Source organism: Macaca mulatta, chromosome 1 (genome assembly GCF_049350105.2).
Source record: "Macaca mulatta isolate MMU2019108-1 chromosome 1, T2T-MMU8v2.0, whole genome shotgun sequence".
NCBI classification, from domain to species: domain Eukaryota; kingdom Metazoa; phylum Chordata; class Mammalia; order Primates; family Cercopithecidae; genus Macaca; species Macaca mulatta.
Window position 1 is genome coordinate 77833004 of NC_133406.1, and position 12497 is coordinate 77845500.

Consider the following 12497-nt stretch of genomic DNA (forward strand, 5'->3'; position numbering starts at 1 on the left):
GGGGTCAGGGCAAGAGTGAAGAACTGTTTAGACATAATCATTCAGACAACTCTGTAAGGCATCTAGGTAGGTTTTGGGGTATATAGATCTAGAGTTTGAGAGTTCTAAGATAAAGATTTTGGATTAATGATCAAAGGCATCACAAAAGCCACACAGGTGGATTAGATCATCTGGTGAGAAAGGAGGTTAAAGCATAGGCCAGGTGCAGTGGCTCACACCTATAATCCCAGCACTCTGGGAGACAGAGGCGGGAGAATTGCTTGAGGCTAGGAGTTCAAGACCAGCCTGGGCTGTATAGCAAGATCCATCTCTACCAAAAAAAAAAAAAAAAAGGAAAAACAGAAAAGGAGAGAGAGACTAGAACAGAATCTTGGTAAACGGTGACATTTAAGGGAAGGAAGACAAAGAGAAGGCAATAAAGGAGACTGAGTAGGAGTGGCTGGTGAAAAAAGAAAGCCAGGACAATGAGTTATAAGAGGGAGTGCTCAAAGGTGTCAAGGCCACAGAGACCTCTTCCTGCTAGATTATGACGCTTCTGTAAAATAATACTATATTACCTTATCTAGTGAGTCCTAGAGTTAAATGATTATCAAAGTCCCTGAATTTCTTAAAATATACAGAAGCAAGCTGAGCGTGGTGGCTCACGCCTGTAATCCCAGGACTTTGAGGAGGCCGAGGTCAGGAGATCAAGACCATCCTGGCTAACACAGCAAAAACCCATCTGTACTAAAAATACAAAAAATTAGCCAGGGGTGGTGGCACGTGCCTGTAGTCGCAGCTCCTCCGGAGGCTGAGGCAGGAGAATCGCTTGAGCCCAGGAGGTGGAGGTTGCAGTGAGTCAAGATCGCACCACTGCACTCTGGCCTGGGTGACAGAGACTCTGTCTCAAAATAAATAAATAAACACACACACACACACACAGAAGCAAAACTGTTGGGATAAACCCTGTGAATCTGCATTTTATTTTTATTTTTATTTTTTGAGACAGAGTCTCGCTCTGTTGCCCAGGCTGGAGTGCAGTGGCACGATCTCAGCTCAGTGCAGCCTCCGCCTCCTGGGTTCAAGTGATCCTCCTGCCTCAGCCCTCCTAGTAGCTAGGATTACAGGCACGCACCACCATGCCTGACTAATTTTTGTATTTTTAGTAGAGACAGGGTTTTGCCATGTTGGCCAGGCTGGTCTTGAACTCCTAACCTCAGGCGATCCACCCACCTCGGCTTCTCAAAGTGCTGGGATTACAGGCGTGAGCCACAGTGCCTGGCCTGTGAATCTGCATTAAAAAAAAAACTTCCTAGGTGATTCTGATATGCAGTTGAGTTTGGGAACTGTTAATTTAAACCACTTGTTTGATTTGAAAACAGAGAAATTTAATTAAAAGCAATGGATAGAGACCTAAAAATAAAAATCTAGGTATATTAGCAGAATAATTTTGATAGTTTATGTTATAATCTCTCATTGGTAGGAACAGAAGCAAGTACTTAGCTTTCCACAATTAAGCCTTATAATGATGCCGTAAGAATAAACTAATCCCCAAAGTCAAGAATTTATCATTTTCAAACACTTTTTTAAAAAGTTGGTGAATAACAAAGAGCTAGGATTAAATAATTTATTAAAAAAAACTTTTCTCATAAATCTGTTTCATCAGCATATATGATAATATCATATGTATTCTTAATTGGAGTAGAAACATTTTTTAAATTACTGTGAAAAACAAGAGTGAGATTCCAGGAACGATTGTGCCCTAAAGAAATCTGGTTTAGGCCGGGCGCTATGGCTGACGCCTATAATCACAGCACTTTGGGAGGCCGAGGCGGACAGATCACGAGGTCAAGAGATGGAGACCATCCTGGCTAACATGGTGAAACCCCATCTCTACTACAAATACAAAAAAATTAGCCGGGCGTGGTGGCAGGTGCCTGCAGTCCCAGCTACTTGGGAGGCTGAGGCAGGAGAATGGCATGAACCCGGGAGGCGGAGCTTGCAGTGAGCGGAGATCATGATGCCATTATATTCCAGCCTAGACTACAGAGTGAGACTTTGTCTCAAGAAAGAAAAAAAAAAAAAAAGAAAGAAAAAAATCTGGTTTAAAAGATAGGCATGTTGATTGAACACTGACCTGAATTGTCAATTGAAACTAAAGCTTTTTCTCATTTCTCCACCTAAATACAGGAAAACAAATATAACGTGTTGAGTTTGTAAGTTCTCCAGATGTCAAAATTGGTCTGGTTGATTAATCAAGTTAAATTATTTAATTCTATTTTCTATTCCTAAATACAATAACTAAATATAAATCACTGCTCAACAATGAATAAAGGTGGAACTCTAATTCTATCCAATTAGTTTTAAAATGTATTATTTTGAGAACCAAGTCTTTCTCCTAGCTAAGTAAATGAAACTTTCGGTACTTTTTGGGTGTTTTTGTTTGTTTGTTTGTTTGTTTGTTTTTTCTGAGACAGGGCTTACCTCCTGTCACTCAGGCTGGAATGCAGTGGCCATGATCTCAGCTCACTGCAATCTCCGCCTCCCAGGCTCAAAAGATTCTCCTGCCTCAGCCTCTCAAGTAGCTGGGATGACAGGCGCATGACAGGATGCCCAGTTAATTTGTATTTTTGTAGAGATGGGGTCTCACGATATTGGCCAGGCTGGTGTCAAACTCCTGAGCTCAAGTGATTTGCCTGCCTTGGCCTCCCAAAGTGCTGGGATTACAGGCGTGAGCCACCGCGCCCAGCCAAATGAAACTTTCCTTTAAGGAACAAGTGCATTTTTAATAGATTCTGGAACTCGGCTTGCATAGTAGTCATAATTCCTCAGTGTGGCCAGGACTCCTGCAGAGTTCATATGCTTCACATCCTTGTGGTATTGAAGAACATTCCCATGGATATCAGTTAACTTGCCTATAGAAAAACATCAATCAATTAATCAATCACTCAAGTTAGTGGCTAATTGGATTGTGGTTTTTCGAGTTATTTTTAAGTACCTTTTGCTTGCTTATCCAATAGTAGCCAATAAATTCTGGATAAAAGAATGAGTGTTCATAAAGGTTAAGTTTTAATTCACTTGAAATTTAAGACTACAGAACAATTTTAACTAACTAAAGGATATAAAATTATTTTTTCTCTGATTAAAATTAATTTTATTTAGCATTTTCTTTTCTTGTCTTTTTTTTTTTGAGATGGAGTCTTGCCCAGGCTGGAATGCAGTGGCATGATCTTAGTTACTACAACCTTGGTTTACTACAAGCCCAGGAGTTCAAGGCTGCAGTGAGCCACGACTGCACCACTGAATTCCAGCCTGGACAACAGAGACCTTGTGTCAAAAAAAAAAAAAAAAAAGGCTATAAATAAGGGCTAGATTAAATTAACTGTATGCAGATCAAAGTTCAAAAAAGGAGACTATAACTAAAGTAAAACTTGCTGAAAATCTACTCTTTTATCCATCGATCATATGAGGGGTTTGGACTGGATAATCTCTAAGCTTCCTTCTAGCTTTTATATCATAACAGTCTAAGTAAAATAATATTACTGAAATATTATGTCATAGCATGATATAATTGTAGAAAAACTATGAATTTCCCAAAATAAAACAGACTAACCTCCCACAGCATGTAAAATAACTTCTGGAGCACAAGTATCCCACTTCTTACAACCAGGACTTGCAAATACATAAGCAGAGGCTTTGCCTTCAATCAGCTGAATAATCTGTAAGGGTAAAAATAAGAATTATCCTTTGATAATAGGAAGAATAATTGAAAGTCATGAAAAGATTGAGGTACAGATAAGAAAAACTGCTTATTTCTATCAAGGATATTTAATCAGTTCCTCTGTTAAACTCAACTTAAAACTTTTAGCAGGTTTAAATTATACCAGTATTATGAAGAAATACATAGAATAAATGCATAATAATATAGTGATATGAAGAAAAAATAATGGTCAAAAAAGCTACAAAGAGGATATCTGGTCTCCACATTCCAAGTTACATAAAGTAACATGTTTCTTTTATTGACGTTGTTTTTCTTTTTTAGCGTAAAAGCAATATACATTTACTACAGAATTAAAGTCTTTTTCAACATCTTTTTTTTTTTTTTTTTTTGAGACGGAGTCTTGCTCTGTCACCCAGGCTGGAGTGCAGTGGCCGGATCTCAGCTCACTGCAAGCTCCGCCTCCCGGGTTTACGCCATTCTCCTGCCTCAGCCTCCCCAGTAGCTGGGACTACAGGCGCCCGCCACCGCGCCCGGCTAGTTTTTTTTTTGTATTTTTAGTAGAGACGGGGTTTCACCGTGTTAGCCAGGATGGTCTCGATCTCCTGACCTCGTGATCCGCCCGCCTCGGCCTCCCAAAGTGCTGGGATTACAGGCTTGAGCCACCGCGCCCGGCCTTCAACATCTTAAAAACTGACCATTTATTAGAGGGCTGCACATGGTGGCCCACTCCTGTAATCCCAGCACTTTGGGAGGCTGAGCAGGTGGATCACTTGCAGCCAGGAGTTTGAGACCAGCCTGGCCAACATAGCAAAACCCATCTCTACTAAAAATACAAAAAATTAGCTGGGTGTGGTGGTGCATGCCTGTAATCCTAGCTACTTGGGAGGCTGAGGCAGGAGAATTGCTTGAACCTGGGAGGTGGAGGTTGTAGTGAGCCAAGACTGCACCACTTCACTCCAGCCTGGACGACAGAGTGAGACTCTGTCTCAAACAAACAGCCCTACAACCAAAAAAAACCAAAAAACAAAACAAAAACCCCTGACCATTATTAAATAAAGGACAGAGAAGTATCAAGCAGTACAATAATGTATAAATTGTAATAGATCCTAACAGAAGTGCAATGTGACTAGTCTAACAAGTACTTTCGTAAGTCTTGGGATCACACGTATTCCCATTTCACTACCAAAATACAAACTTTTTTTTTTTTTTTAAATATTTGAGGAGATTTATTCTAAGCCAAATATGAGTGACCATCGCCTGTGACACAGCCCTCAGGAAGTCTTGAGAACATATGCCCAAGGCAATTGGGAGCAGCTTGGTTGTATACATTTTAGAGAGGCATGAGACATCAATCAAATACATTTAAAAAATACATTCATTTGGTCCAGAAAGGTGGAACAACTCAAAGCAGTGGGGGCAGGGAGGCTTCCAGGATATAGGTGAATTTAAGTATTTTCTGATTGGCAATTGGTTGGGTTTGTTTAAAGACCCAGGATCTATAGAAAGGGAATGTTCAGGCTGGGTGCAGTGGCTCACGCCTGTAATCCCAGCACTTTGGGAGGCCGAGGTGGGCGGATCACCTGAGGTTGGCAGTTAGAGACCAGCCTGACCAACATAGAGAAACCACGTCTCTACTAAAAAAAATACAAAATTAGCCAGGTGTGGTGGCAGGCCCCTGTAATCCCAGCTACTTGGGAGGCTGAGGTGGGAGAATTACTTGAGCCTGGGAGGCGGAGGCTGTGGTGAGCCGAGATCATGCCATTGCACTCCAGCCTGGGCAACAAGAGTGAAACTCTGTCTCAAAAAAAAAAAAAAAAATCAGATTTTAGTTAATCTCTTTAGGATTTGGAGGGTCTGAAAGAAAAAGAGTTAGCTATGTTAACAGAGATTCTTTACAGACGCAGATTTTTCCCCACAAAGAACAGCTTTGCAGCGCCACAAAATATAAGTTTTATAGAGTCATCCTAACAATTCCTCTAATACTGATACACAACTGAGATCACTGCTAGAACTTGCGTGACTCTAAATGGTAACTTGCTATCAAGCTTTCATTCGTCAATTGACTTTTTTTGGTTATAGTGTAAATTAATTATTATTATAAAACTCAGACTCCACTAAAAATACAAAAATTAGCCAGGCATGGTGGCAGGTGCCTGTAATCCCAGCTACTTAGGAAGCTGAGGCAGGAGAATCACTTGAACCCGGGAGGCAGAGGTTGCAGTGAGCTGAAATCACACCATTGTACTCCAGCCTGGGCAACAGAGCAAGACTCAGTCTCGAAAAAACAAACAAACAAACAAACAAACAAAAACTATTCAGAAGAAATATAAGTAGGACCAGATTGATAAATGTGAGGCAGGAAGGAGTCTAAGATGACTTTCAGGTGTTTGGCTGGATCAGTTAGAAAAATGGTGGTGCCATTAGCCGGATAGTAAAACAGGGAGAGAAACACATCCAGAGGTGGGTAGAAAGAGGATGAACTCAAATTGGACACGCTGAATTTGAGATACCTGAGGGATGTCATCATAATGATATCTAGGGGACAATCAGATGACAAGAGATCAGGGCTAGGGATGTAGATCAATTTGTGTCCCATTTCATAATTCTCTCAGCAGGTTGGAAACCTGGATGAAAGAATGGGGGAAACAGACAAGAAGCGGGCAGGCGGGCCCGATCTTAGAGTCTGTAGAAGGTAGAGGAGATAATCTAAGAGGGTCCTTGGCAAAATAAGGTCTTTGGCAAGAAGCATGGAGCCTTACCCTGATGACTTCCATTAACATTGAATTCTCGGCCGGGCGCGGTGGCTCAAGCCTGTAATCCCAGCACTTTGGGAGGCCGAGATGGGCGGATCACGAGGTCAGGAGATCGAGACCATCCTGGCTAACACGGTGAAACCCCATCTCTATTAAAAATACAAAAAAAAACACTAGCCGGGCGAGGTGGCGGGCGCCTGTAGTCCCAGCTACTCCGGAGGCTGAGGCAAGAGAATGGCGTGAACCCGGGAGGCGGAGCTTGCAGTGAGCTGAGATCCGGCCACTGCACTCCAGCCTGGGCGACAGAGCCAGACTCCGTCTCAAAAAAAAAACAACATTGAATTCTCTCAGATAATAAAACAAACAAACAAAAAACCTTGACTCTTAAATTTATTTTTAAAATTTAAATACTGCTGAAATGTACAAATTATATTATTTACTCCCAGCTCTTTAAACTCTTATTTCGTGTTTTTAAAAGTTGAGTATTTCAATGATCCACTTGCATTTCAGAGCAGATGACAGATCTTTTTCATACCTTATTTCCTGCTCCGCCTACTCGCAGCACAGCATCGGGGTTCATAGCAGTAACACAGTCGGTAACCAACTTGTTGCTATGGGATCGAGTAGTTGTGATAATGTGTTTCCCAGCAGGGACTTCTTTCAGCTGAAACCCAAAGGCACCTAAACCTAAAACTCCCCAGATTGTCCTCCCCAACACAGCATCTGGTCCTGCCTGTGTAAACAAGTGAAACAGCAAGACTTGTGATTATTTGGAGAAGAACGTTAGTCCATATATGGAATATTCAGTTATATTAGCATCATGATTAAAAAAATAAAAACATGATAATATTATAAAGCACAAGAACAATATCACTGATGAAGAACTTTTCCTGAGAGAATCTGCTGATTATTATCATTACTCTTCTGGTTAACAGTTTCAAAGAACTTTTGGTTATTCCCTGGAATCTTTGTAAACTGATTTCTGTTTATAATGTACTGAAACATCATAAACTGATTACTGTTTTTCTGAATTATCTAATGATCTCTTTGTTGTATTTGAAAATGACCATTTTTATAAAGTACTAAGATCCCCAGGAAATGAAATACCATGTATTGATAACTACTTTTCATTTTCCAAGAAATATTAAAAATCATGTTGCTACAGGAATAGGTAATTATGACAATGTATTTGGCTGCTATGGAGATAGGGTAACTGAATAGGCCAATACAATATTGAAGAGTAGTTGTGGATAATGGGATCAGAGTTAAGATTTTGCTGACAATTGTAGTAGCAAAATGACAATGATAATGCAATCTTAGAATCTGTATTTTCCTTTGCAGAACTCAATTTCAACCACATTGTTATAACTATATACTCGATATAGAAAAAAATCTGTATTTCATGGAAAGTAAAATTGATACATAAAATGATTGATGCAAAGTCATCAAAATACAATTATATTAATATAGTAGGCATATATTATAGAGATATACATATTGTACTGAACACTAAACATGTACCAGGCACCATTCTAAGTGCTTTACATGTATTATCTCTCTTTCAATCCTCAAAGTAACCCCATGAAGTAGGTATTCTCATCCTTAATTTAAAGATGAGAAAAATGAAATGTGGAATCATTAAGTAACCTGACTAGAGGCTCTAAGAAGTTCATAACCAAAGATTGGCTCATCTGTCTTCAAAGATGATATTCTTAAACACTAAATTAGACTGCCTAAGTTTACCTGTCAAAATGTTTTCATACACATCATCTTATTTGTCCTAGAGCAGTACCCTGGGTGTTGTTATTCTGAAATATACTTAGGTTGCAGGTTGGGTTCCCTGGGAAGCAGACTCTGAGGCAGGTGGTATGTTTGTTGGGAAGTGTGCTTGGTATCAACACCTGTGGAAGGAGGAGGAGGGCATGGGCAGAGGGATGAAATAAGCTGTGATGCAGGTACAACAAGAGCTGACCCTACGGGGAGCTGTTCCTATGCAGGGAGTCTGGAGCTACAATAGAGTTTCAGAGTAGTCCCAAATTGGGATGAGATGTCAGGTTTTTAAACTCCTACAATAATCAGTCACTGAAAATGGACTGCATTGGGAAGAGGTGTGGTCCTGGGTGAGACAGCTCTCCATTGGTAGGGCAATCCCACAAGAGTCTGATGGCAAATGGGGCAACAAAGGAGCCAAAGAACAAGCACTGGGTGCTCGGTATATGTTAATGTGCTTCCTCTGTTCCCATCTGAGTTTGCACTACGGGAGAGGTTTGGAGTCTAAGGAAGCTATTTACTTTATTTTTATTTTTATTTTTTTGAGACAGAGTCTCACTGTGTCACCCAGGCTGGAGTTCAGTGGCATGATCTCAGCTCACTGCAAACTCTGCCTCCTGGGTTCAAACAATTCTCTAGCCTCAGCCTCCTGAGTAGCTGGGATTACAGGTGCGTGCCACCATGTCCAGCTAATTTTTGTATTTTTTTAGTAGAGACGGGGTTTCACCATATTGGTCAGGCTGGTCTCGAACTTCTGACCTCATGATCCACCTGCCTTGGCCTCCCAAAGTGCTGGGATTACAGGCGTGAGCCACCATGCCTGGCCAAGAGACCTATTTATTAATGCAGCTCTCCAGTTATTCTGGAAAAAAAAAATAAAGGAAATAAAACAGTGGACACAAATATTTTGGGCCCTACAAGGTCATATTCCTTCTGTAAATGAACATCTAGGCAAAAAGGATGGGATCAAGGACTCTAGTGTTTTGATGTGGTCAACGCAATCCCATGATGCAACCAGCTTACCTTCCTCTGTGCTCCTGACTCTCAGGCTCTCACATTGTCTTTCTCTTTCAAAGGCTCCACACCAATTTTGGGAGGGTAATAAAGGCGAAAATTTTCTGACAATTAAGCTTCAATGGTGAAGAAACTGGCTTTAGTATAAAGATAGACTGAGTTTCTTCATGCTATTTCCTTTAAGTGTCTACCAGTTTCAGTATACGTTGGAAGCAATAATAAAGTTTGAATTTCTAAGTCTTTTCTCTAGCTCAGGAGGGCAATATAAAGTAATACAGTAGCAAGGTTTGGATTTGAGTTTGAATCCCAATTCTGCCATTTACCAACTGGGTGATCACAGGAACGTTAATTGCCTCAGTTTCCTCTTTAAAATGGAGATAACAGTTTCCTTAAAGGCCTGTGGTGAGTATTCAATGAAAGGATATATTTGAAACCCTCGAACCTGGCAGCATACAGTAAACTCTTAATTTTAGCTATTATGGTGATGATGGATTATTATTTAAAATTGAATCTTTAGCCTGAATACTACCAACACAGCTGAGCAACTTTTCTACTTCCATTTGTGGTAACGAATTTTAAGGCATAAGCAAGAGAAGCAAAAGAAAGGATAAACAGAGTGTCCAGAGGGGAAGTGGTACAGAGAGAGGTAATGAAGAGAAGCAGAACAGCAGAAAATGAACTGGTACATGGGATGCACAATGGCCACCTGGGGTACCACAAGTTGCCTACCTCTTTTCTACCTACTAGTGGAGCCAAAACCCTAGCTATTTTTTTCACCTTTGCTTCATTCCTGTGTTCCCTTAACTGCTGCTTTTCGTTGTTCTGTGGAAAATGAATACGATTTTTCTAATCTCAGCAAGAAGTGGTGAAAATTGTTAAATCCTAAGCACTTAGATTTTTTCCTGATGAAAGGTACCATGTATTACAATGCTTTATATGAATTAAATGCCCCTTTTGAAAGTAATAGTATTAACTCAAAGTTTACATACAAACCACAAACTTGTGTCTGCATATAACAGTATGAACATTAAAATCATATTTAAAGAATTAATAGACATAGGCGATTTAACCCGAGAAACTTTCTCCATAACATATCACTATTTTGGTAAATCTTAAGAAACACATGATTCTTAATAAAATTTATAATCATACAAACAGCAGGAAAAAATGAATTTATATTAGAAATAAAGATTAACCTTGCTTTTAACTCAGAGCAGAAATTCAGAAGTAATATTGCCCACTCTGATTACTTTGTTTCTCTAAAGTTCTATCAAGGTCACATTAATATAAATACTTTAACTACTTTATCTCCACGATTTCCTATAAAATTTAATGCAATTTAATGGTACATTCTTGCTTTGAAATTACACTGGTCTCTTGTTTCTATAGAAGACAATTTCTCTGATGTATAATAGAAAATCAAAGCAGATTAGAAGAGACAAGAAAAAAGAGTGCAAGAGCATAATAAGTTCTGTTACCAACACTGACTGCAATTTAGGCATTACACAGCGTTCCCTGGAAAACAACATGCCTAGCATGTTTTCTTGATTGAAATGGTTCATTTCTTGAATGTGCTTCAGGAACCAATCGTAAATCAGGTGTCTCGATGCCCAAGGTAATCAAGAACCCTATCAGTAATTCTCTGACATTTATATTTGAATCATAAGGCATAAATTTAAAAATATATAATGCATACAGTGTGTCTGTGTACATACACATACATATATATACACACCCAGTACCAATGCCCCCAGCGATTTTGATTCAATAGGTCTGGGGTATGGCCTGGGAATCCATATTCTTAAAAGTTCCTCATCAGTTAATAGCATAGCTAAAAAAAACATTAAATAAATCAATACAATTTTAAAAATGAAAAGTTCTCCAGATGGTTGCATGTGCAACCAAGCTAAAAACCTCTCACTTAGATAACACAAAGAATCATGTAACACTACCATTATTTATCTAATGAAATTACTTTGTATCACTTATAGTAATACCTCATAGTTGTAATATGGCTGGTTAATAACTCCTGCTATGGCTTTTCCTTCATAAGCAATTCCAATAAGAACTGTTACATTGTCAAGAAGACCTGCAAAGAAGAAATAAATATCGGTTATATAACTTGCTCATGTTATGACTCATCATTACTGCATCAATTGCTCCAAGTTAGTTTTGCAGTTAAGGTATGGAATTTGCAATGATTCATCCATGATCAATCCTATTTACAGCAAAATGCATAAATGATAAGCGAGCTGGCCAGAAACAGCAATAGGATCTATGGCCACTTAATTGAATTGGTAATCATGGTCTCATTAGTACAGTGTGTAAACCAACTAAATAAATAAATAAAGCAGCCATAACTCTGCAGCTATCATCATCAGATTCCTCTATGCCTCTTCCACCATCATTCAACTCATCCTTACCTGCCGAATCACTTTATGTTCCTGGATTACATCTAGACTTGTATTTCAAGCCTTTAAAGCAGAGTTTCTCAAAGGGAGGCCCAAGGACTATCAAGCAGCGTTAGAATTAACTGGCATACTTTTTATAACACAGATCTTCTCAGGCTCCTTCCCAGAACTAGTGAATCAAAATCTGGGAGTGGGGAACAAGACTGAAATAAGCTTTCTAGGTGCTTTTATATACATTAAAGTAGTCTAGAGCTTCCTTATTTCACAATGGGTTCTACAGATGTTTTCAGCACACACACAGACATACACATGTACACACACACTGTGATTCACTCATTATAGAGATGTCTCATTCAAGAACAATAAGTTTTTTTCTAGTAATTATGATAAATTTTTAAAGCCACGTCCTGAGAGCCAATACAAGAAAACTTAAGTAGATCTTAATTTTATCATCATCATCATCATTATTATTTTCTTTTTTTGAAACAGAGTCCTTCTCTGTCACCCAGGCTGGAGTGCAGTGGCGAGATCTCAGCTCACTGCAACCTCTGTCTTCCGAGTTCAAGCAATTCTCCTGCCTCAGCCCCAAAAGTAGCTGGGATTACAGATGTGTGCCACCAGGCCCAGCTAATTTTTCTATTTTTAGGACAGAAGGGGTTTCACCATGTTGGCCAGGCTAGTCTCAAACTTCTGACCTAATTATCTGCCCACCTTGGCCTCCCAAAGTGCTGGGATTACAGGCATGAGCCACCGCGCCTGGCCTAGATCTTAATTTTAAAAATAAAACTCTAAGCTTAAAACCCAAAACTTGCCAGGCGCGGTGGCTCACACCTGTAATCCCAGCACTTT

At 39.6% G+C, this 12497-nt stretch overlaps 1 protein-coding gene across 9 annotated transcripts in view; it reads right to left on the minus strand.

The window, feature by feature from the left end:
• Positions 1–1592: 1592 nt before the first annotated feature.
• BPNT1 (3'(2'), 5'-bisphosphate nucleotidase 1) overlaps positions 1593–12497 on the minus strand; it is a 30867-nt gene continuing 19962 nt past the window's right edge. For all 9 annotated transcript variants that reach the window (XM_015115999.2, XM_015115961.2, XM_015115977.3 and 6 more), the window contains 4 exons: positions 11235–11326; positions 6989–7186; positions 3593–3698; positions 1593–2894 (listed from right to left, as the gene is read on the minus strand). In XM_015115999.2, coding sequence (XP_014971485.1) covers positions 2746–2894; positions 3593–3698; positions 6989–7186; positions 11235–11326 — 545 coding nt within the window. In that variant the 3' untranslated portion in view covers positions 1593–2745. The remainder of the gene's footprint in view (positions 2895–3592; positions 3699–6988; positions 7187–11234; positions 11327–12497) is intronic.